We start from the raw sequence: 27,355 nt of genomic DNA on the forward strand, positions 1-27,355 counted from the left end.
GGGAAATGCATGCATGGAAGAGACTTCTAGGTGTCCACCAAATAACCAACCTGCTTGTCATCCTTAGAGACAGAGCCATGATTTTGCAGCAATGTTTCCAGCTGAAAAACCAAATCTCCCAAACTTCCTTGTTGATGGGTGGGGGAGTGAGGGGTGGTGAGGGGGCAGTCCATATGAATAAATTTTGGCTAAAGGTAGACGTTATTAGATGAGAGTCCAAGAAACCTACTTTCAAGAGAATCTGATTCATGTTTATTACAGCATTATTTACAATAGCCAAAATATTATATATATGTAATTATGTACATATGTGTACACACACACACACACAATGGAATACTACTCATCCATAAAAAGATGAAATATTGCCATTTGCAACACATGGTGAGCTCTTGAGGGTATTATGCTAAGTGAAATAAGACAAATGGAAAAGAACAAAACTGTATGATTTTGCTCATATGTGGAACATAAAACAAAAAACTAACAAACATACTTCACCACAACAACAAAAAAAGCAAACTCATAGATATAGACAACAGAATGGTGGTTATCAGACAGGAAGAGAGATGGGGATAGGCAAATTGGGTAAAGGTGGTCAAATATATGGTAACAGAAGGAAACTAGACTTTTGGTGGTTGGCACACGAGAGTATACAGGTAATGAATTATAATATTGTACGCCTGAAATTTATATAATATGATTAACGAACATTACCACAATAAATTAAAAAGAAAAAAACTTAAAAAAAAATGGTATCTGAGCATGTGGGAGGTCATGTGACTTGTCCCTTCTTCCATCTTCCTATGGAATATGGATATGAAGGCTGGAGAGGTAGACACACTTAACATTAAGGATGGAAGCTACATGCTAAAGAAGGTGGAGCAGAGAGACAAAAGAAGCCTGATGCCCGACAACATGGTAGAGCCGCCAAACTTCTCTTTGCCTATTCATAAAAAAGAATCCTTGGGATTAGAGATAAAAAGATTGGGCTTTATGCAAGTTATAAATGTGACTCAGAAAAGAATGTCTGCTTACCATATACTGTCTTGGGAGGAGAATGGTTGAACCTAGCAGTTAGAAAATATTTAATATTTTTTGAAGCAGTGAAATTATGTGAATCTAGGACAAGACTGAGCAGGAACTGACGAGAAGACTAAAAATATTCAAGTTTGGTCTTGATCTAAAAGTTATATGGAAGCTAGAGACGGAGTCTAAGAAAGATGTTACAATTAATTATGAGATGGGGAAAGGGGGAAATGTTAAAACCTGAATAGTTTTCTTCTTCCCACATTTATAATTTCTATTAATTTTTTAAGAACACTTACCAGAATACTGAGCAGTTGGTTGCATATTACCCACATTTCTTCTTTGGTCTTTATAATCGGGGGGTGGCCTTGTCAAATGTCTGTTTATCTGATCTTGTGGAGCAATTTTCTCCTTAAAAACAGAAATTAAAACATATTCAATTGCATTGTTACTTTCTCACTTGTAAAAATTTATAGTGTTATTCAAAAATATAAGAATACAAGAACAATTTCTCATTCGTAGCTGTGAAGTAAAGACCTTATTTAGTAGTCTTAATTCAAATTCTTTCCATGGTAACAAACTTCCTGCATGGAAGTGTAATTTCTACTTCTTAAAATTCAACATGTGTTTTGGGTCTCATATTCTTTGTTTTGCAATTAGATTTCTGTGGGGACTAAATTTCTGTGATTTTTGAGATGATGGTTCTAATTTTATTTTGTAGCACACCTGGTACGCTCTGGTAAACCTATATATAATTCTGGTTCCACGAAGTATAAGAGGCCTAGGAGTAGGATTTCCAGATAAAATACAGGACAGTTGAGCATTCTGTATTTTTATTTGCTAAATCTGGTAACCCTAAATAGGAAAGGTCAGGAGATAACCTATCAGGTACTGGTATGGGCACTATATGCATATTATCTCATTTTTTCCCCTCATAAAAAGCCTTTGAAGGGAAGGAAGGTATAATTATTCCCACTTCATAAATGAGGAAGTGGAAGCTTCCTCAAGGCTAAGTAACTTGCCCAGGATCACATAGTGGTAGAACAGAAACCAAATCCTGAGTCAAAAACTTAGGCTCTTTCCTGCCATACAATTCAAGGGCCCCTTTGCCACTCTGTGTCTCTGTGCCCCGTTCTCAAAGAACAGAAATTTCCCTGGCTCCCTTTTTTTCTTCCTTCTGGAATCACCCACCTTTAGATCGATCTTTCAAGTAGGTTCCTAGGGAGCTAAGAGAGGAAATAGGGACATTCTCTTTGTGTTGTCAATGCCAAAGACTACCAGAACACACCTGTTAGGTTTATTACTCACTGCAGGGAGGAAAAATGCACAACTGGGAGGTCAGCGGGTGTCTCAGAAGGAGTGTGTTAGAAAAAAGCGATGACAGGATTTGGGCTTTGGGCTTTGATCGGGTGAGTTAGGGAGGGTCTAAAGAAATGAGGATTTGTTCTAGGTTGTAAGCTGTCAGAAACTGAGGTCGATTCTATGATTGAATAATGAAGAAGCTGTCACTCATTGAATAAAAGAGTGGGGATTTGGGTATTTTGTGGGTTGCATGGTGACCTTGTTTGTGTCTGTTTTAAGACAAAATTATGAAGTGGCCTTACTTTGTCTCACTTTATCAAGGTCTCAGAGTAACCCTGGCTGAGGTTGGTATTCTGTAACACTGCTTATGACCACCAGAGAACAAAATGACCTGGCTGGGAGAGTCGTATCAGTTCTGGACATCAGGGGCTGCTTCTTTTCTTTCTTAGCATGGATCAGGGAGTTTTTAGAATTGCTTCACTGCAACCTTGTATGCACCCTGAAGCAACTTCTGTTTTCAAAGATAAAAATAATTGGCATAGGTAGATGGAGAACCATCTAATGATAGAAAAGTCAATAAATAGAAAAGAAAACCTTGTCATGGATAGATAGATGGGTAAATTAGATGGAAGCCAAATGTGGGCTGCCTAACTTAGAACCCACTTAAACCATGTATTTCTCAATTGCCCATTAAATTCCAAACTTTCTAACTAAAATAAATCTATTATAAGGGGAGGGGGGGACAGCCTTAAAACAACAACAAACCAAAATCAAATACTTGTTTCTAAGGAGAAAAAAAAACTTGAAAGACTCAGAGGGATTTTGGGGGCATCAAGCAATTCATATAAAGCACAATTTTGATGAGCTAAGTGTAAATGAATCAGAAACATATGGATTGCATTTCTTTTAAATATGGGTTTACAAATTAAGGGAAAAAGTGGTTGGTAAAGCTCTTTGGTTTCACCCAAACCCTAAATGTTTAAGAAACAGCTTGAGATGTTCTATGAACCCAAATGTGGCCATGTTCAACCATTCCTCTTGTAAACTATTGTGCAAGCTGACAGTTTTGCTTTTTATGCCAAGCATGGGACTTCTTGAAATCTTCTCTTTTTCAAAAGCATTTACTATTTTTTCTTATGTCATTAAGTATTTCTGCTGTTTATATTGAAGAAAACAGGATTCATGTATGTATGGTGTGGTGTGTGTGTGTGTGTGTGTGTGTGTGAGAGAGAGAGAGAGAGAGAGAGAGAGAGAGAGAGAGAGTAATAAGGCCCCTGGTTTCCCATTAAACTAGATTTCAAATCTGAACTTACTTTTATGTATAGTTAATTTAATTATTGACTTTTTGTTCATGCTGAAGAGTAGCAAAGACCAGCCTCCAATGCTGAATGGACACTGCTTCATTTGCCAGAGAACAATATTCCCATTCTATGTAAGTGTGAACTCACAGGCATCCCTGAGATTACTTCTGTGTAACATGAAATTTAACTTGTCAACTCATGTCTCACGATAACCAAATATCTTGGACCTGAAAGCCTAATACAGAGATAACCTTCTATTACACTTACCTGTCCCGCTTCAGTTTCACCATATCAAAATGTGAAATGTGGATAATTCTCGGACCTCCCTCATCCTCTTATTGTAAAGTTTAATCCTTTAATTCTCAAAAAGCTCAGCATGGTTCCTGGCACATAGTAGGTGCACAAAACATATTGGTAATTATGATGCCCATGGTAATAAGTACTACTCATCTCTCCTTGTGCTTCATTGGTGGGAGAGTCATAGAGACTAAGGATAACACACGTTTGTGAGAAAATGTCTCCATTTAGGTTCTTATCTGACTTTGCCAACTGACTGCAAATGACTACAAAGCATATGCTAATGTAAAGTGGCATCAAAGACTGTTTCTTCCTGGATATGCTAAAAAGCTCGGGTACCCTCAATGGTGCCCAAACAAAGAGAAGTGAATGGTTTGTAAAAATCACAGAAACGGCAGCCTCATTCTCATTCATCTCTCACAGCTTATGCCACTGCCCTTTGCACCTATCCCAGGGGTGACTTAACTGGAGCCCAACAGGCATTAGGCCAATGTCAGGACAGGACCCTCATGGAATGTTTCCTTGCCTTTTAATCAGAACTGAAAATCCAGAAATTCAAACTCTGCATGTTTTAATCAAAAAATTAGTAATACTGATGGGAATAATGACAGTGTAACCAGTAAGTCAATCTTAGATTGCACATTTTTCTCTTCTATTGCCCTTGTTTCTAAACTATTTAGTTTATGAGGATCAAAAAAGGGAAGGAGTGGGTGAGAGAACTGGGGTTTTCAAAACTATGATTTACAGAAGAAATCAGATGTGTCACTTTATGACTCAGTCAGTTGTTCCTCTACACCTTATACCTTAGGGCGGTATTCAAGGTCACCCGTAACTTTATCTCTAACTATTGTTTATTCAAGAAATAAATTTATTTCTATTTTGTCGCATATGCTCTGGACTCCAAACTTATTCCATGTGTTATTTTAAAAGAAAATTGTTATATTATTATGTACACTTTTCATTATGTATTAAATATTTTATGATACAATCTCAAACTAACCAACAAATATACACACAGGCTGCACCTGTAGGTTTCTGGATCACCTTCCACCTGGAAGAGTGGACCTCATATACTCTATTCATCAGAGTCCTACCGTCCTTCAAATCAGAGTCAAATTTTACCTGCTCTGGGAGAGTATCACCAATCTCTCCAGGATGGATTTTATCCTTTCCTTCATTACATTTTCCCTTACTATGTTTCTACCTTTATTATAATACAAATCTGAATCTAGTACTTCCTTGTTTAAAATCCTTAACATCCTCTCCACTGAGTATCAGAAAATGTAAATTCTGATTTCTTAAGCTCTGTCTTCTGTCCTGTCACCTCTGGGCTCCTTGCCTATCACTTCCCTATACTTATGCACATTCTATGCCTCAGCTGACGTAAGATGCAGTGTACTTTCTCGTCTCTGAGTCTTTGAACACGCTGGTTCTTCTGGCTGTAAATACAACTCCCGCTCTTCACCCCTCTTCTCCTCCTTCACCTTCAGGTACTCAGTAAACAGAAATTCCTCTCTGGAACCATCCTCTCTGGAACCATTTCTACCGTAGTAGTTCCCACCTCATAGCACTTAATTACATGCATTATAATTGCCTATTTATTTGACGTGCTCTAAGCTCCTTAAGGACTAAAACAGGGTGTGACTCGTTTGTGGCTGTATTCCCATTGCAAATTAATATTTACTGAATGGGCTATACAGCTGACCACACCCTAGGTTTCTTACTCTTACTGCAAAGGTTCTTGAGTATAACATTTTTTGATTTTATTTTTCTCTTTTCTGTGTACCTTGGCTCTGTCAACCTGGAAATGGTTAACTGTGTCCCTTTCTTCTTTCATTTGGCCAAATACCAGGGGTGCCAAAAAATGTATACAAGTGGACACTTTGGTGAACGTTGCTCAAGCAGTAGTTTGCCATAATCAGAAATGTCTGGACACTGATGGTAATCATTTTAAGCACCTCTTGCAATTGCAGAAGTTAAACATGACTTGTATTCATCTTTTGTTATTGGTATACAGTATTACAATTGTAATAGTTTTTTTCCTTTCTTAAAATACATTTTTTTGGCACCTCTGTAGTTCAAAGAGAGAGAATGAAACTTGGAGATTGGGACTTGGTCTTAGGAAGCAGGAAGCGTTTAGATCAGTTGTTGAGTATATAAGTATGTCCGGGAATACAGAAACAAACAGATGAACACTGAAGCAGGTTAATGCTTGGGTAACATGTAAGAAATAACAACCTTGCCTTTCCTTAAGGCCACTTTGATAGGATGAAAGTGGGAAATATTATTTTTAATTTTCTTAGAAAACATCCCCCATTCGGCAATGCTTTACTTCGAAAGCCAAATCTTAAGTTTTGAAACTCCATGCTGGCTTTTAAAACTGCTTTTAGAACTCTTTTATCTCTAAAATCAATTTGGATTTGAATTGATTAGAGTTCTATCCACAATTTCTGTCCCTCCGGGGCAGAAGGCTGGTTTCTTTGGTCTGATTCAAATGCCCATGTTGGTGGTTCTAAACATTCCTGAGCTGGGCAGGGTTAGTTAGCTGAGTTGCTATGCATTCCAACTGTCCAGCAGCTGGTAAATCAAGTCTTTCTTCTTTTGTTTTTCCCTGCAGCACTTCATATGCATAGCGTTAGCTTCTCTGACAGCCAGGACATCCTTGTTGTGGTCATGTAAGTAGACACAGAGAAAAGGGTAGTACATGGAAATGGAAGATAATGAACTCCCTCTGTTGGGTCAACAGGTACATGCAGTAGAAATTAGTACAAAGTTTTACCGCATCGACCAGCATCTGCTGCTGGAGGAGAAGTTGCTGTTTCTGCTCCATGATCTGCCTCTGTAGAGTCTGTTTCTTTCCCATCAGTTGCTGATTCAACAGTGATGGCTGTGAGTTCATGTAACCACTTCCAGTGTTTGGATTTGAGCAGGGGTTGGGACTTGGACTGGGGCCTGTGTTCTGGCCTACCACAGAGTGTTGATCCTAAAGAAGAAAAAGAGGTGGGGTGGGGGGAGAGCTACTGTGAATTAAAAGGAGAAAAATGTAGCATAAAGATCATAAGCTTAGATTCCGAACATTTTTCATCTTGTTAAGATCAAACGTGGTTAATGTGTTGGAGATCAGAGAATTGCTTTTCAAGTGTAGAAGCAATAATTGCATATCACAGCAACCAAAGCAGCTGGGTTAATGACATTAGGGCACTGGGAAAGCTCCCATATTACTCTGATGGTGGTACCTCCACATTCCAGAAGGCGTTTATGGAACCTCAAAGAAAACTACCATAAAAACATATGGCAAACCTCTCAATTGCTCAGGAACAAACACATCATAAAGTAATAAATTCTTCCTTTTCCCTCAAGTTAGCATATATCAATGCTAATCCTGCAATGAAAATTAGGTTTCAATTCATGTGTTTAAAAGTTGAATAATCATTTGGAAGAGAAGGGGCTTAGCTTTCCATGATAAGGCAGGAAAGCCTGTGATTTCTGCTTTACAAACACTTGGAAACTTGAAAGGGGCTTCATTTTTCAGAGACTTGTTAATTTTGTTTCCTGGTCATTAAGTCAAAACTCTCAATGCTTGATCCGTAGAACACCCAACCAAGTGACAATGAGAAAGTATTGACTAAAAACTCACATTGTGTATTAAATAATATTGGGTATTGGTGAATTGCCATTCTAATTTGAAGACTCTACCAATCATTAGGCATTGACAGGTCAGGATCCTGCAGGCAGAAAGCTAAACCCAGCCAAATATTTTCATTAATTCCCAACGATGTGTTTTGGATTGAGCCGTACACTGTTGGGGTTACAAGAAAACTAGAACACATCATCCTCACCTTGGAGAATTCATCCTCTGATTAAGGAAAAAATTACATACTGAACATGTACAAGAAAACACAGAATCCAGTTTTAGATTATAGTATGATACAAGGACTAAGCCAAAGATCTTCACATTTTGATGATATTCATTTGGGAAGCAGATGCTCTGGCCTTGCTCCAGAAATTCTGAGGCTGTAGATCAAGTACCTGCTCAGGTGATTCTAATGCTCATTGGCCCAGAGAATGCTCTTTGAGAAACACTGGATATATGGCAGCAATAAAATCCAACTCTCGTTTCCCAACTGGATATTACAAGAGATTAAAAAGATAAAGCAACTCTCAAGATGCCTGACAAGTAGTAGTAGGTACTCCGTTTGTGGAAAGTCTTTTCCCTTTTATGTCTTTCTCTTTCTTTAGTTATGTGCTGAGTTAAAAAAAAAGGTCACCAATTTAAAGTCTGGGGATGTAGGAAGCATGCCCTTGCTTTAATAATCCCTGGCTACAGAGCTCACCAACGGACTCAAAAGCAAAAAGATACAAAATACTCTTAAGATGACCATGTACTGAGGCTTATTATAGGCCAGTCACTGTGTTCAGCTCATTTACTCCTCTCAACAAAACAATGAACAAGAACTAGCATCATCATCCCAATTTTGCAACTGCAAAACCTCAGCTCAGAGAGATCACATAGAGATAAGTTGTGGAGGAGGATTTGAAGTCAAGTCTAACTCCAGAACGCCAGTTCTTGGTCACCATACTCTAATTATCTATCAGCTGAGATGAGAAGCTTTGAGGAAAAAGATTTTCCTACTTTAAACCTATGCAACCCATCTGTCCATGAACCAAATATTTATTGAGCACTCCCCTCAGGGGTGAGCACCCTCAATCAGGCACTTGGAACGGAGTGTGATGGGGAGAAGGGAGGGGTGTGGAGCCTGGGAGGAGGGTGGTCATCTTCATCAGTTAAAAATAATTAGGGCCATCTCTGAGAGAGGTCCATCCTCTGAGCAGCTTAAAGGAACCATCCTCTAACACATCTGCACCCTGTATGTCCAGTCACTTCTTTCAACTTTCAATCCATCATGGCTTTGGGGAAAGATTTCATCCCACATCTCCTACAAGCCACTCAGTGTGTGGGCCTGGAGAGAAGCATCATTAATAGAATGGTAGATGAAGAGCTGTGAGTTGACTGCTCTTGGAGGGAAAATGGAGAAGGAAATACGTGGAGGATTGAGTGTTGAATTTTTGGTTCACCCACACTAATGAGAGGCAAGCAGAGCCCGTGACAGGGAGAAAAAGGTGGGGTCAGAAAAGTGTAGACACCCAGAAGTGATATTGGAGAAATCAAGGTGAGAGAGAATATACTGGAGGCAGTGATTGGCCCTCCACTCTCTATTTCTATCCAAATAGAAATAGTCTGCTCTTTTCTATGATATAATTTGGAGTTTAGTTCAAGACTGTGTCAAAAGAGGATTTTGTGTTTTAAAAATACGGTTGACAAACGTACATAAAAAAATTAAATTCATTTTTCTTTTCATCCTTCTTTGCATGGCCATGCAGTGGGTAAGACCATGAGCTCTGGAGATAGGCCTGACATCATTCATATCCCAGTTCTGGCTCTTATTAGCTGTGTGATCTGGGAGAAGCTAATTCACCTTCTCCAACCTCAATTTCCTTATCAATTTCCTTATCTATAAAATGGGAACAACAGTGCTGACTCCACAGGGTTCCAGTGAGAATCAGAGGAAATAATGCAATGCCCCAAATATTTAGCACCTAGTAAGCACTTAATAAACGATAGCTGCTCATAATTGTTAAAGTTATTTCAACACAAAGGAGCAATAGTCTGTTTGTTTGCTGTGAAGCAAGGAAGACAGGCCTTGCAAATCGCAGAAAGCTGTTTTACATGTCAGCTCTAGCAGAAGTGTAGTGGGCTCAGTTATGTTGTAGAACGCAAGTTACCTGTGGACTCAGGGAATTACCTCCATCCTCCTACCTGGAGATGGCAGAAGATGAGTTGAGTGTCATTCTCTGATGAACTGTTTTTTGGAGTATGCTTTGTTCATTTGGGTTAGGGGCTAAGCTCGGGGCACTGATACTTTATTCTTTGCTGTGCTGTTTTTTTATTTCTTAATATCCAATTATTTATTAATAGAGCAGCCAATATACATTTACTAAGTAGTGTGCCTTAATTTCCTCATTTGTAAGATGGAGCTAACTCTATTAATGACATAAAGTTAGACCGGATAAACTGAGAACAGTTTCAGGCACTTAGTAGGTGCTTGATACATTTTAGCAGTTAATATTTTTCTTATTTACTTATTTTTGTATTCTTCTGTATATGACAGAGATGGTTAGAAACAAATCTCTCTGTGAAGGAGCTTATGCTGTAAGCGCACTGCAGGTGTAGTGTGTTTTGCTCCCTCATGTTTTCAATGCAGGTTGGCCCTCGTGCTCTCTGGTTGGCTACTGTCTCCACTGTTCCCTGTTTCATTATACCCACCCACTTTTCTTCTTTCTATTACTGCTTGGCTTATGCAGGCATTTGGATTTACGGCTTATAGTTTGGATCTCTGGTTTATAGTTTACCTGGGAATCTAAGAAACACACATCTTTTCCCCACATAGACACTCAAAGTTATTACAGTAAAAAGTAATGCATAATAATTTCCATTAGATGGTATGCTAGGCCTACTCAAGCCTTAGAATTAAAACCCAGATCTCCTCATGCTCTGTCTAGTCACCCAGGCATCCATTAAAAGATTCGATAGATTTTACTGAATATCTACTATGTGGTAGGCTGTTTTCTATTTTTCGGAGATTAAAAAAGTATTTAGAAAAGGGGGAAATGAAGAGAAAGAAAAGAGTGCTCAATGTTGGCAGAATTAGCAAACTTCATCAAAATAATTTCCAGTGAAATCTGGAAAACCACACTCCTCTAAGATTTATAAACGATCTGTGTGCCAAGAAAATGTAACTATATCTCTTTCTTTCTCTAATCAAACAGATGGAGTGTGCTAACTCTAGTTTCATTCCTTCACAATACCAAAAGATGTAAAAATAAGGGATAAGCTCCCTTTTAAAATTTTGTAGATTTTTAAAATCTTGTAGCTTCTGGCCCCTGGGCCTTACCATGTACCCTACCATACACATTCTTTCAATTCATGACTGAATTAGTATTTGGCTGCTGCTACAGTTTTTGCCCTATGTTAGCTATGAAACACGAAAGATCTCCTTACCCGGGCTTGCTGTCTGTCATTGCCAAGATGTTGTGCAAACTTTAGTACATAAAATATTTTGAAAGAAAAATATGCTCCTATGTGTTGGCTTTGATTTCCATATTCAGCCTCATTCTTTGTCTTAAACTGAGTCCATGTCTAACTTGATTTAATAGAATTCATCTGCTTTTCCCTCAATACTCATTTACCACTCAAGAGCTTGTGGAGGTCATGGTAAAAATGGCACATCCCCGTGTGTGTGTGTGTGTGTGTGTGTGTGATTGTGAATGAATTAGGTATTTCCATTGATGTAGTCTTTTACACGATAAAAAAATCCAGTTTTCTAGAGAAACTAGAGTTAAATATTGATTTGGCAGCAAATAATAGCCACACAACTGATTCAAATCATGAACTTGAATGATCTTTCATTTTATGTGTGTGTGGTTTTTGGTTTTTTTTTTTTTTTTTTTTTTGCTTCTATCAATAAAATTATAGTATTGGATGTTAATCTACAAAGTAGGCTGAGATTTAATATAAGTTTACATTTAATAGGCACTTATAACGTTCCATATCTATGTGAGTGTGTGTATGTGTGTACTCCACAGGTTGTCTATACTTTCCAGTTTTCCAACTGGACTATTGATGGGAAATTTATCTTCCAGAATGGTCTCAAGGATGTTAGGAGACCAAGTGGTAAATCAGGCATATGATGACCAAACTTTTTAGCTGGAGGCAATCGAAGCATATTAACTAGTAAGAGGCAGTTTGTAAGGTTGATTGACGTTTATAGGAAGCTGGATGCATGTTTTAGTGTATGGAAAATATGATAAAAGAATGCTTTCCCAAATTTTTTACTTTGTTTACTTAATATGGTGTTCTTGGATCACCCTATGAAGTACTAACACAAATAGATTGCAAACTATGTGTATAACACCTGACAGAAAATTCAGGGAATACTTGAATCCTTTCATAGAGACACCCCTTTCCATTAGAGGACAAATTACTTGTCCTCCCTGTTATTACCTATATTTCTCTTAAAGCCACTTTGAAGTCCTTTTGAAAAAATGTCTAAGTTTAAAAATTAGATATCAACCCCACTATTCTAGCCATAATAGCAAATTCACCAATTCCCTCTTTTTCAAAAATTTCAGGAATAAATATTTAAAGAAACAGTATGCATAAAGAAAATCTTGCAAATCTCAATAAATAAACACCAGAGTATAGGCCTGGTCCTTGGATCTTACTTTTTGATAAAATGTCTCTGTAAATCGTGGTCAATATGTGAAAGATCTTTTTTAAAAATGTAAACTAATAAAAATGCTGGGATTACCTCTTTCTTTCGTTTTAATGAACTAAAAGGGCTCTGTTGAGCAGGACTGATTTCAGCAAATGGTAGAATGGAGTCCAATGAGACATGTCCTGAAGCAGCAAACAAAAATGTTCCTGGTTTCATTGAAGTGTGTTGAAATATTAAGACTCATTGAATTCAGTCAGTTTTACAGTGAAAGCATTTCTGTGGGCTGATCAGTGACACAGTAAGTTTCACAAAGCAAGCAAAGTTATCAGGCAGGTATTGTTCTTTTATTATTAAAAAAAAATCTAAAAAATATTTATCTTCTGGGCATCTGGTTAAAATGGCTCTTTGTTTCTCTTCACTTATTTTAGAAGGGGGATATATAATGATTTTTTTCCCCAACAAAATGAAGTAACTTGGGATCCATGAGAGTATTTTGGCATGGGATGACTGCCCTTTCTTTTTCTTGGCTTCCAGAGCTAGGCATCTGTAATTTGCAAAACAAATTCAAGATAAAGTACCCAGCTGGGCAAGTTTGTACAGTAGACCTCACAAACTGGTTTGCTATTCAATCAATCTTTCTTTTTTCCCCCTTCTCTCTTTCCTTCTTTTCCTCTTCTTTCTCTGTCTCAGTGAACTAACTGCTCAACTGTTTCTCCAGGCTATTCATCTTCTAAACTGTCTACTTATGAAGCCATTTATTTATCTCTATGCCTGAGAAACAAGTTGCCTTGACTGTTTCAGACTCCCTACAAGCTGGCAGACCCACTTAAGTTATTTATTTGGGGCACGGATAGTGAGGTGGCTGTGGGTGGCTAAAATAATGGAACAGTTCTTGTTTGACACAAACAAGAATGACAAAGAAACAACTATCAGGAAATCATCCAGGAAACAATTTTTAAACAAGAACACTGGAGGGACAAAACACTACTATCTCAGGTTGCTAGTCTTTTATTTCAAGGGTTAGTAAACAATGGTATGACTGGTCAAATCCAGCTTGCCACCTTTGGGGGTAAATAAAATTTTATTGGAACGTAGCCATACACATTCATTTACATATCTCCTGTGGCTACACTATAACAACACAGTCGAATAGTTGTGACAGATATCTCATGGCCCACAAAGTCTAAAATATTTATACCTGGTCCTTTAAGGAAAAATATTGCTGACCCTTGCTCTTTTTGGCTGTACTAGCTAAGTAATGCTAAGTACTTTGGTCTTTTTTACATGAAATTGATAAAATGCCTTAGAGAAAGAGCCCAGCAATCCTTGGAAGAATTGGCAAGTTGGAAATAAAAAATATCTATCACGAGATCTGTTTATATTAGCCTTTCACTCCAGCCACCATTACACATAAGCAGCCACGGAAAAGCAACTTAGAGATCTTTCATCCAACTTCATTTCCTAGATGAAGACACTGCCTAGAAAAGTTAAGAAATTGACTCGCACAAGGTCACAAACCTAACTATAAGATGAACACATATCAAAATCCAGGAAAACATATGAAGGAGAAATGAATGGAATAAAATCTGCTTGAGAGAAATGTAGCTTGTCTGATAGAACTGGCTTGTTGGGGGCGAGGGGTGGCGGAGGGGAGATGCTGAAAGCTGGACCCTGCAAACACAGGAGAATGTATTTGGATTCGTATTTTTTCTTTGTCCTTTGCAATTATGAAGAGTAGCTGCTTTTTTCTTCTATTTAATAGGGCATTTTTCTTTGCTTGCTCAGAACCTTCTCCACCCTGCAAGGAAACCCTGATCATATTTTTATAATCTGTTTGGTTCAAATGATTAGAATGAGTTTTGTGGTCACCGTAGAGTTTATCCTTCAGATGTTACCTAATTTTCAACTCACCAAGACACTGCATCTATTCTTAGTCTCTGGGGTGGACACTTATTATGGGTTGGCATAGAAGAACAGTTCCATGGGCGAGGAAGCAGCATTTAGGTGGGAGAGTGGCCAGGAACAAAACGTCAGTGGGTCAGGGTGGAGTGGGAAGAGTTTGGTAACTCAGGGGAAGGAATGAGAAATTTTTCTCAAAAGAGAAGCTCTTCAACGTTAGAAGGGCTCTTTGTGGCAGACCTGAAATTTCTGTTCTGTAAGTTAGCTTTTAGCTTTCTGTCCTGAGAGCAATGGTTTCAAACTGTTCTTCGGATAACAGTGACTTTTGAGGATTTCACAAATCTGTGGATTGTGTTTCTTTTCCCATCCCCTCAAGTACACATACAAGTAACAATTTTGGCTACATTTTCAGGGAGTTTATAAATTTTGTAAACATCCACAGACCATCCATCCATAGACCTCAGAACTCTAACCCCTCTCCTCAAAGGTTAGTGTTTATGAAAATAATGAAATGATTTCACCTTGGGTATATCCTCTGTACTGCACTCCCAGCTTAAGACCATCCATGGCTCCTCATTAACTTTGACATCAAGCTCTAACTCCCAAGAATGGTATACTAAGTCTCTCCATGATCGGGCTTCTGGATCTTTCTCCAGTCTCATCTGTCAACACATTCTTTGTTCACTCTGTAATATAGTGATATCAAACTACCTGCAACTCTCCAAATTCACAGAGCTCTTTCTCCCCTCCATATTTTTGCATATGCTCACATCCTCTCTGCCTGGAACATGCTTCCTCTACCCCTCCCACCGTTTCTAGGCTCAGCTCATTTTTCAGGAAGTCTTCTCTGATCTCCCAAGGCTGTTCAACGCCCCTTTTCTGTGCTTCCATAACATCTCATATTGTTCCATGAGGTAGTACTTGTCACTCTGTATCACAGTTGTTTGTTTGCTTATATCTATTACTCATTATAAATGCTTGGAAGGCTGGATGTTTACCATGACATTCCCAGGGTACAGTGGACTCTCCATAAATGTTTCTCATATAAAAAAATACATGCATAAATGAAGAAGCAGTTTGCAGCAGAAAAGGGGACAGAACTTCCTGCTGTAAGGCACAGAGGGTGAAAAATGCTAGCTCTTTTCAAAGGCAACTGGAAAGCCAATAGAGAAGAGAAAGGAAAAGCTCAAGCAACATTGTTAACTCCAGTGCTGCTTTTATGGGTATGCCACCTGAGAAGGGCTCATGGCATAAAGGATGCTTTAGGAAGGAAGGGTTAGTAGTGAGTGATGGCGGAGATGATAATGATGGTGACGATGATGATGATGATGTGTATGTCTTGGAAGGCACACAGTTGGAGTATAATTTCTACTAATGCTTATTATTTTTTGAAAGCTGTGTACCAGGCCATCTGTTGAAGGCTTGACATTTATTATCTCATTTAATTTCCATAATAATCCTGTTTTAACTATTATTTCCATTTTAAAGATGAGGAGATAGAGGTTAAGAAATTTCTCTTTTTCATGAAGAAAAAATGCTCAACTTTACTAGCTATCAGGGAAGTGCAAATAAAAACCACAATGAGATATCACCTCACCCCAGTCAGAATGGCTATCATCAACAAGACAAATAGTAACAAGTGTTGGAGAGGCTGTGGAGCAAAAGGAACCCTCATGCACTGTTGGTGGGAATGCAGACTGGTGCAGCCACTATGGAAGGCAGTGTGGAGGTTCCTCAAAAAATTACAGATAGAATTACCATATGACCTAGCAATCCCACTCCTGGGTATCTACCCCAAAAAATCTGAAAACATTTATACATAAAGACATGTGTGCTCTAATGTTCATTGCAGCTTTATTTTCAGTGGCCAAGACAGTGACTTGTATTCAACTTTTGTTGTTGGTATATATTGAGTATTATAATTTTAATAGTTTTTTCTTTTCTTAAAATATGTATACATTTTTTTGGCACCCTCTGTACAAATTATGATCATCAATCTGACAGTGAGCTAGCATGGTGTTTATAATAATGCCAGCAATAAAACGACAATATGTAATTAACTAGAGATGTGCTCAGTTACTTGAACTTAGCAATAATCAAGCATTATCACCACACAACTAAAACAAAATTAGGAAATTGTGTTGAAGAGTAATTCTATCCTTTAAGTTTATTCTATAAATTGTATTGATATTCATCCCTTCTCTCTTTGGTATGTATCACTATATTAGGCTTGTAACTCCTCCTTACCAAAACATTTATTTCAGCAAAAGGACATATATTAAGAACCAGTTTTATATCCTAAAATTGTGCTATTCCTTCCTCTAGAAATGTTTGGAAGGTATAGTTTTAGATGAGATAAATTATCAACATTTTCTGTTCTCATTAAAACTGAAGGCTATCCAATAAACAAGTAGTAATGGAGAAGGGATAAAAATGATAACATGGTTTAAAAAGGAAGGAAATCTCTTTTAAAGGGTTGGTTCTTAAATCAAAATGATGTCCAAATATTTAGAATTTAAAAAAAATTGATTCCCACAAGTGGCTTCTAATACCTTGGAAAGAACACACAATTTTTTTCTTTGGAAATTAAAAAAAAAATCAATATAGAATTTCGATTCTGGAATTTCACTTTAATAAAAAATTTATAGACTGCTTTTAGCTTATCTCTTTAAGATAGAGAAGTGGGAAATCTAAGAAAATTTTCACATATCTCATGTGCTATCTCACAACAAAATACTATCATGATAACAAATGTAGCCTTTGTAGCCAGAATGCTGGGGTTTAAATATTTCCTCCATAACTTACTAACTGTTCTTGGTCAAGTTATAAAAGTCTCTCTGTCTCAGTCTCTTATCTAGTAAGGGGTAAATAATAGTGCCTTCCTTATATGATTGTAATATAGCCTAAATAAGATTATATTGGTAAATATGTGGCAATTTCTGGCTTACAGGAAGTACAAAAGTTAACATTTATTTTAAACTGCTATTTTCTTTGACTATTTTTACTTCTTACTTATACACTATGACAATACTTCATTAATTCTTCTAGGAATCTGTTTCATGTGACCTGTGAACCTTGTTAATTTTGCAGTCTTCTCTTTTAACCTCTCCAGGCCTTACTTTCTCCAATTTTAATATCTAGAAGTTAGATTATAATCTCTAAATTCCATTCTAGTGCTAGAATAGTTGAAATTCCATTTTTATTGAATCAAACTAACAATAAGTACCACTGTGATGAAATAATTAGATTTTTTTCCCCCACTGACTCTAAAATGCAACTTAACAACAATGATATGCAGCGGTTTTGCCACCATAATGAACAAAAACTACATTCAGGTTTGGGTGTGGGCAGTGGAGAATCAAACTTATTATCCTTTTTTGAAGTGACTGAGGTAAGTAAATTGAGATTTGTGGATGGAAATGTTGGGAAAATGTATTAAACTGAATTCTGGACCTGTTCATGTACTTCAGAGTGGAAGGCACAATGTAGAACCATATTACTTTGCTAATAACATCTGACTTTTCTGAACCGATGGTGTAAAAAGATCTATATTTTTTCCTGATTCTGTAAAAAAAAAAAATCTATAAAATGTTTTGCTAGAGGTAACTTTTCTGCTTTGAATATCATTTTTCACTAAAATATACAAAATGTATAAACCTACAAAGTAGCTTACACATTCTGACATATTTCCTCTTATGAGAAATGAGAAAATATCTTGGTTATTGCAGGTTGTCTAACAGACATGGAAATCTATATGCACTGATACAGTAAAGTGACTGTGGTCAATATCTTCAAATGCGTCCATCTACTCTAATGTGACATGATTAGCTATTTTTGAATGTATTATTATAATGACCACAAAGGACATTAAAAAAGGAGCCATCTGTTCTCTGTTAAATGTAGCCCTGAAGTCGCTCTTGGATTAGCAAAGCAAGCCACTAAATACTTCAGGGGGACTTCAAAAAAACTAAGTTCTCCCTAAGAATCACTAAGGGATGAACTTCAAAGATTAGAGGTTTCACTTGGATCAATTCCCAGAAAATCAGGTTATTTACCCAATCTTATTTATGCAAACTATACAAACATGTTTTGATCTGCAGAGTACCAAAATAATGTTTAAGAAAAACGATAATGTTAAATGAAAAGCCTACCACAGAGAAGAACGAGGAAGGTCAACTTTATTGGGTCTGAGTACCTTGTTTGTCTACATTGATCAAATCAGCTGTACAACATGACGAGATCTGCTGTTTCTTTATGACTACGAATCTAGAAAGAAGCACCTATTTTTTGTTTTTGTTTTTATTAACTCTGGTTAGTAATAAGATTAGGGATGTTTCATAGACACACACACACAAGTATTTTAGCTTCTCTGTTTCTGTTTGAAATTACAAGATGGAAAAGAGTCAAAATTATTTTTAGATGCAACCACTTTTTAAGACTTTTTTTTTCATCTACAAGGATTTCTAGTATAACTTGGACTTCACAAGCTAACTCTTTTCATTAATTCATCTGAATAGAGAATTCCGAATGAGGTAGGTCTTTCTTGGCACCTGTCCCACATAGGTGACTGGAATTACCTGAGTCCCAATCATATCTTGTATTTATCTTTGTTATAGAATAGATCAATTATTTATTTATTTATGTGTATGTTTTCTATTACTACTCTATTATTGCTTTAAGATTGGATTGTTTTATTCACCTATATATCCCCACTACCACACATAAGCCTGGCATAAAATAGATACTAGTACATATTTGTTGTTAAATAAATAATGAATAGGTAATTACATGAAAATCAGATAAACTTAATTTATAACATGATTTGTAATTAGTTAGGTGTTATTAAGAAAGTAACATGTATATCAAAAATTTTCAGTGAAATGACAAATATCAAGTATCATATAAAGTGCCTTACCTGGGAATATTTATTATTATCTGTGAATTCAGGAAACTATACAAGTCTTTTTGCTTATAATTAAAACCTTGAACTTAAATTTAGCACATACAGAGTTATGTGAACTTTCAACCTTTTTTTTTTTCTCAACAATTTGGGTAGGTTGATTGTACTGGATTCTGTTACTTGTAACTGGAAACAGATTCTTGATTTGAACATAACTGTCCAGTGATTTTTCAATTGGGTAAACATTTGTGGCTTATGTTCCTAACTGCTGATCAGGAGAGAATGCATGAAGGGAGACTGATATATGTACAGTGACCAATGTTTACATTGTTTTGTACTTTCCAGATCCATGTGGTACTTTTTAACAAAAGGGTGTACATCTGGGACTGCAACAGCTCTTCAGCTGCTGGCTGGATCCAAATAACAGTTCATTTAGTATGTATCTGAGCATTTCCACATATTTAAATCAAAACTGTGACTAAACCTGAGCCAATTGGATTCCCTCTATAATTTGAAAATATTGTTATCTAGCCATCCACATAAGAAAGAAAAAACACGAAAATAATTTTTAAAATGTCTAGCTTGTTCGTAAACTTAACAGAACTCGGGCCAAGTTTGTAAAATGCCACAACAGTGAAAATCACAGAAACTTAAAACCAGTCAACTATTTTCTTTGCCTCTATATTACCAAATAATTGGCTTGAAAAAGTTGTTTAACTAAGTGAACTGAATTAAGAAATTGTTTTGGTATTAGTAAGACATAGCTTGATTATCTGATCCAAGAACACGATTTACCTGACAGAGTTTTAATTGAAGTTTATCATATATATTTTTTTTGTCACCAAAAATGATTTATTTGGGAAAAAGAAAGGACTACAACTCAGTGCATGCAGACATGGCAAGTCACATGCATATTCTGGCCTGTGTGCCAGGAGTATTTTTCGAAGTTCATCATATTTATCTAATCTTTGCCAGGTCCTGACTTGAGCTTTCTCCATTTAGACACAGCTGTGTTTGACACCACTGAGATTCTAGCATCATTTTTAAAAGTTCCTTTCATGAAGGTATTGGGAAAGCTTTAGGAGTCCACTTTAGAAATGTGGTTAATAAATTTTTTGGAGCGTGAATTAAGCTGAAGTATTTTGAGCTCTTTAGAAACATTGTTAGACGTTATGTCAATGAGGAACTGACGAGCTACACAGTTCATAAGAAAGGAAAGACAATACAGTTCTTTTAAAAGAAATACATATCACTTAATACAGACGATGGCCATTTTCATACAGCAGCCCTTCTACACCCCAGTGCTGCAACTTTTCCTTTACCTCTCAGTCAAATCTGAATATTCTTCTCTCACATTTTCTTTACCTTAATTATTTTTTGGGCAGCTGGGTCCGTGGTTTCCTTGCAGGTAATATACCATTCATTCAAATCACTTGCTATAGCTTTCCCTACCAAGAAGATATTAATCTTTGGATTTCACCTGGTCCTTGGTCATAAAAGAAAGTGGTATGGTCACTATTTTTAGAGGAAAAGCAACAAATCTGGATAAAATAGTGTATTTTAGTAATTTATTTATATTATTACTTATAAAACATCAAAGAGACTTGGTATGTGGTGAATAACTTTCAGTCAAATTTAACATCAGTGGAACTAATTTGTGTACTTCCTACTACATTGGTTTGTAAAGGGTAGAAGAAAAACAACATGGACATTTGATATATGGTCCCTTCACTTCTTAGGGAAGCCATGAAAAGTATGGTAATTTACCTGTAAGCATCTATTACAGGAAAGGAAGGCTTTAGTATTTCTATTTAAATGCAAATAATAATTCACAGCATTGTATAGAGAGTGATTTATTTTTATATGTTTTACCCCCCAGGATTTTATGCTAGCTACTAGAAATATTGTTCAAGGACATCTGTCTAAGGATCTACCTTACAAAATGGTCAAGTATTCCTTAATGTTGATACCTATGGTCAAGGATAAAAAAACAATCAGGCCTACCAAGATTTATAAAGCATAGCTTATTGAAAATTATTCTTTAGAGGGTTTTGGTTCCATGAACTGAATCAAGAACAATTTGTAGCTTTGGGGATGATCTACTTACTGCAAACTGTAATATGTCTTTTTTTTTTTTAATTAATTTTATTGGGGTGACAATTGTTAGTAAATTTACATAGATTTCAGGTGTACAATTCTGTATTACATCGTCTATAAATCCCATTGTGTGTTCACCACCCAGAGTCAGTTCTCCTTCCATCACCATATATTTGATCCCCTTTACCCTCATCACCCACCCCCCACCCCGTAATATGTCTTAAATGAGCAAACCACTTATAATTACCATTATCATTGTAAATGTCCTGATTTCCGTCTTAATTTAGGATAGCTCCCCACTGTAACTTCAAAAGATAAATTTTGTGGTCAGAGAAAATTTACATTCTATATATTTAACTACACATGGACACATATAAACATACAGGTGAGATTATGAAAATTGAAGTGTTTATGGGTTATATGTTGTGACCATTTTGTTAAACAAATAGGATTTCTACTGTGTTTCCCCGAAAATAAGACCTAGGCAGACAATTAGCTCTAATGCATCTTTTGGAGCAAAAATTAATATAAGACCCAGTATATTTATATTATACTATATTAAAGACCCAGTCTTATAGTAAAATAAGACCAGGTCTTATATTAATTTTTGCTCCAAAAGACGCATTAGAGCTGATTGTCTGGCTAGGTCTTATTTTTGGGGAAACATGGTATTTAGAGATTTAAATGAAAAACTGGCATTCCTGTTTGGGAAGATTTACAGTAAATCTACTGGGAGATGCAGGGAGAGATCAACTGGCCTTTCCCAGGTCCCTTCCTACCTTTACATGTAGGGGACACTCTGGAAGAGGCAGGTCTCTAAGTTATACAGGATTGATTCTGATATCAGAGGAACATTCATAGTTACCTGTAGACTAGGTAGGGGTATAGGATGCTGACAAAGGCCACATTTTAGATTGCTGGAGGTCCAAACAGTCCCTACTCAACTTCCCTGATTACGCTGTGGATGAGTTAAGAGGAACAGGGAATAAAAAGGAGACAAGAATAGGTACACATAATATTTTGAACCAAATAGTTACATATGATATAAACCAGAATAAAGTGGCTTTTTATATACATCAAAAAACTATAGTAGGCTTTATTTGTCAGAGAGAAATATTTTTGGCTTGGAGGGTGGTGTAGTAGGTATAATTTGAGAATATCACCAGCAGTTTTAATTATTCTATATTTTAAAACACTTTCACACAGTATATATTTTAATAATGATGCAATGATGTTTATAAGAATTGTAGAGTCTTTAAGGTTACATCAACCCAGACTAGTTTTTAAATGAAAAACTAGTGTTTTTCATTTAAAAATAGTGTTTGTTCCTCCTTTAAAATGTTCCATTGATCTTTTATGGCAGTAAAATAAAGATTCAAAAATGATTACGTAAAAGACCATAAGCCAACTAAACGATGACAGAATAAGTGGGATTTTTTTTTTTCTTAGCCTCTAGGCTAAGAAAATGTCAACCCAAAACACACTTCAGCCTCTCACATGGTTTGGTAGTTAAGCATTTAGTTTACAAAACGCAATTTAATATTTTATTTATAGAAGGCAGGAGAAATGGTAACACATCTTTAAATTTTGAATTCTGAATATCTGTGTTTGACAAAAAAGAAAAGGCGTTTGTGTGTATGTGCATATGTGTGGTTGGGCGAGGGTCTTTATATCATTACTACCATAAAATCTACATCTATCTACTTCTTTTATTATCAAACTTTTTTTTTTCTCCCCTAACATCTCATATGCCAAAATTCAGCAGAGCCAAACCCTTGGATATTTGTTCTCTATTTTGGCCTGTAGTAACTTTTGGAAAACAGAATGTCCCCAGCGTCTTCTGAAAGCACCACTAGCAGGCGCTGTTTGAGCATATTCACTGAGGTCATCGGACTTGGGCAAAAAGGGAACAGCGGCTTACATCAACTGAGGATCAGCGAACAAAATCTCATAGCAACAGACACCAAAACAGTCCCTCATTACAAGCCTTGTCCAACAATCAAGTCTTTAACGAGAACAAAGGTTGACAGTGATTAATCATTAAGCAGTTCCTTGTTCCTTGCTGCACGTGTTCTCAGCAGCCCCCTGCAGAGGCAGTCTGGCATATTTCCTGTCTCTGTGCTCCACTGTGCCATGGCTGAAGGGACAGCCCGGCAGCCTTCTCACTATTTTAATTTCAAATGCTACAAACATCTACAGAGCTTCTATGTGCACATGTCTTGACTTTTATTCTGAGCCTGGCAGACTCTGAATGGATATAGGGAATGAGAACATAATAAGCTGTTAACTCCACATCTGCTTACTAGATTATGTTCAAAGACAGTATAAGAAATTGATTAAACACTGTTTTCTAGAATAAATCTTTGAAATCTGTTTGCTTCCTTAAGCAACACAATGATAAGTTGATATAATTTAGCTGTGCTACGAACATAAGATACCTTCACTACTGTTTCTACATTAAAAAAGCTTCTATGTTCACAAAGCACAGTGCTTTGAAAAGCTATAAAAATATTTCCAGAAGCTCTTTCAAATAATTCTGTTTCACAAAGCAAGGGGGTTGTCATGTTAACTAACATTGTCATTATTTTATTCAATGCTCCTCTTTCTTGAGTTGTTAATTACTTGACTAGGTACATTTTATCTTAGCTGGTCATGCAATGGTATATGTACCATTCACTTTAATAGACTGACTTGAAGGTTCTATTTTTTTCTTTTTCATCATGGTTAATACCACTGATGATAACTTTGTTACCTGTGAATTAGAAGGTCAGGTGAAGAGGGAAGAGTAGCTATGAGACAGATTTCTAGGAGGTGAGGGGCAAAGGATAATGAAAATAACAACAAAAAAATTACAGAGGAAGTCTGATACGTTAACAACAAACACATTGTTTTTCCAAAAACAAACATCACATCTAACAAAAAAACAAAATGAGATAACTCTAAGCATTCTTTATATCTAAAAAGAATCCTCTAAAAAGAATGCTCATTTTACACTGGTCAAAATTAAGTAATGGCAAGTCTCCAGTTGTTCAAGTAGAAGATTTTACAAGTATGTCTACGATACAAAAACTAAAGCATAAAAGTCAATCACAAAATATGAAATATGCAATTTTCCTGGTATACTCAGCATTTTAGTGTACTGCTGTAATTTCTTTAAACTGAGTTATATTCACTAAGGAAAGGGAAATGACAATGACATTTTACAAACAAAAAGACCACCTTATTATTCGTAACTAAGTTCCTCACACAAATCTATGTGACAAGGATGACATAATGGTCGTTGACTCACGTTAAGATCAAAGCAGCCTGTTAGAAAACCCATACAGAAAATGAACATCTTTTAAATGGAGCCTCCTGGAATCAACATTTGAAACATTTAAAACAGTGAATGCTGAACTGTGAAGGAAAGCAATGAGGAACTACAGAGGAAAGTTTCAGGGTGTGAGATGGTCTTACTATATACGTATACACCAACCAATCAGAATATTTTAACTCAACTCAACTTACAGTAATCTTCTCTAACTGGTTCTATGTAAGTTAGGGAAAATTGACTTCATTTCTCACAAATTTACTTTTAAAACACCGTATTTGACTTGAAGTGGTCTGCTTATCCTTACTCTTTTTCCAATTAGAAGCTAAGCTTATAACATTTGGGGGCTTATGTTAAAGTCTTAGGGCAAGAATCTAAATCAATTGCAAGTTAAGGGATTCTAAAACTGTGTAGATGGCATGGAACATTAGAGCAATTTCTAAATCATGAGGTATGTAAGTCTCAAAGAAATTCCAATACATGCTTTTTGGAGTTATTATCCATAAATAAGAATAATTACAATCATATGTTGGGAACTTACTAGGCATTAGTCCCTATGCTGGATGCTTTATGCATGGTCACATTTCACAACTCTAACAAACCTTTTAAGATAGGCCCTGTTATCCCCATTTTACAGATGAGAGAAATGACATTTAGAGATGTTAAATAATTCATCTAGATAGTAAGTGATAGAGCCAAAATTCTAACTCAGGTAGCCTGACTTCAGAGCCCTGCTATAATACCAACCATTAGAAATAATACAGAACTAACTCAGCCAGAGTATTTGTTATAAAGCCATGACAAATACATACTATTGGTATAATATAGAAATAGGAGGCAATGTAATCTAATACAACAAGTATAGAATTTGGAGATATGGGGCCTGCATTTGATACAGTTGTAATACGATATTAAGTTGCTTCATTTTTTTGAACTCTAGTTTTCTCATCTGTAAAAGTAGCATGATGCTTAATTGACAGTGTAATATATGAGATAATATGTGTAAAAAGCATTTTGTAAATACTGTATTCTAGTTGTGTAAAATAAAAGCATGAAGCTGCAGACATGTTTTCTACTGAGCTGAAACAATAAATGTGAAAAAGCAAAGAACAATAAAATGAAAGTTCTAAGAAGACAAAAAGGCAATTCAGGGAAGCAGATTAGCTACGAACCATGTATATCAAAATGTGTACAAATTATTTATACCACAGGAAAGATACAGTCAAAGTGAAGTGAAAAATAAGTTAATTTTCTGCAGGCATTATGGCATAGATGTTAAGAATACAGACGTTGCACTTACACAGATTTGAGTTTAAATCCTGAGCAAGTAACTGAAGTCTTCAGATCTCTGTTTTTCTCATTAGTGAAATAGAGACCATGAGTATATAAATTAAAGGAGATGATGCATATGGAGTTCTTTTTATCAACAAGGCTCAGTTAATATTGGTGACTACTACAATTATTTAATTTCTCACATCTTTGCAGTTTAAATGAAAGAATGTAGTATATACAACAGAGACCACACATCTGTGGCTTCCAGAGCCTTTAACAAAAGAGGTTAAGGAAGGCAGTCCCTCCCTAGGAAATGCATATAAAAATGGCACTTGGGACTGCCTTTAAGAACATCATCAGGTGGATTCTAAAGTCCTTTTCCTCAAAACTTAATCTTCCCTTAAACTGATTGGCCTCAACAATCAGCTCTTATCAGCACTTCAGCTTGGGTCTCTGTGTCTATGTAGACAGACTTAGATGGTTTCAGTCAATGAAATCTTGAAATCTTGTAGTTCAATTTATTACCTGAATCTGGAACTGCTCTCTGCCTATTCATGAGAACAGACACTGACTACTTGTACTGGGGTGGGAGGGAATGGGGAGAGCTCGTGTTGGGAGGTAGCAGAGAGCAAGAAAGTGAAGGAGACGGGAGACAAAGAGTAGAAAATAAAAGCTGGATATCAGACAGTCTTCCTGACCATCCTGCTCCTCTCAGCAGCAGGAAGCTCTCTGAGGATTAGATCATCAAATTAACACCTGCCCCAGATTCAGGACGCTGATGGAAATGATGCTCCTCCACCTTGCCTCTTACACCTTATTCCTGCTGATGCTTTGAATCTCCCCCTCCCCAAGTTTGAAAGGAGCAAGACCATCCTACTTGGCAAAGATATTCAGATTCTAGGAAGCACCTTAATTGTGGGAATGTAAGTTAACTCTGATAATATTTTGCAAGTGCTTTTGGAAATAGAGGGCTCCTTATGTCCATTTAGGTACAAATATCCAGAATGCTCTTCTAAGTCACATTTGTCTGGAATTATGGGCTTTAGATACACAAAGAAACCAGTCGATACACTATACACTGTTAATATCCTGAAAAAGAAAAAAAGACTGAACTTTTTATTTAGAATGCTTTCAGATTAGAACACAAGACAGAAAAAACAGGAATAACAGTCAAAAGTTCTACGAAAAATATTTGTTTAAATAGCTAAAAAAAACCACGTGGGGGGTAGGAAGAACCAGTGAAATATTTCTAGTTGTCTTCTCTTGTGATATATGGAAACTATATAAAATTTGCAACTTCTGAAAATAATACTAAGATGTAGTAATTTAAAAAAATAATTTAGTAATATGAAATATATGAGGAGTAACCAGTAATGATAACAATAATAATCAACACGTACTGAGGCCTTTCTAAGTATGAGGCATATTATAAACAATTTAAAGACATTACCCTGTTTAATCTTTGCAACAGTCTTTCAACGTATATCTTACTATTTCTTCCATTTCATACATAAGAAAAATAATGCTTTTAGAGAAATTAACCAAATTGTGCAATATCCCTTCAGTTAGTAAATTGTGAATTCAAATCCAGTTTGAACGAACAGGGGTGCCTTGATTGATGCAACCCTCAATTTCTTTAAAATTGCATGTAAGTGAAATCTTAAAAACTGAAACA

The 27,355-nt window shown here is 36.3% G+C and overlaps 1 protein-coding gene across 1 annotated transcript in view; it reads right to left on the reverse strand.

The window, feature by feature from the left end:
* MAML2 (mastermind like transcriptional coactivator 2) overlaps positions 1–27,355 on the reverse strand; it is a 341,299-nt gene that overhangs the window by 6,515 nt on the left and 307,429 nt on the right. The window contains exons 3-4 of the mRNA XM_081061610.1: positions 6,706–6,909; positions 1,326–1,437 (exon numbers count right to left, since the gene is read on the reverse strand). Coding sequence (XP_080917736.1) covers positions 1,326–1,437; positions 6,706–6,909 — 316 coding nt within the window. The remainder of the gene's footprint in view (positions 1–1,325; positions 1,438–6,705; positions 6,910–27,355) is intronic.

This window comes from Rhinolophus hipposideros, assembly GCF_964194185.1.
Source record: "Rhinolophus hipposideros genome assembly, chromosome: 10".
NCBI classification, from domain to species: domain Eukaryota; kingdom Metazoa; phylum Chordata; class Mammalia; order Chiroptera; family Rhinolophidae; genus Rhinolophus; species Rhinolophus hipposideros.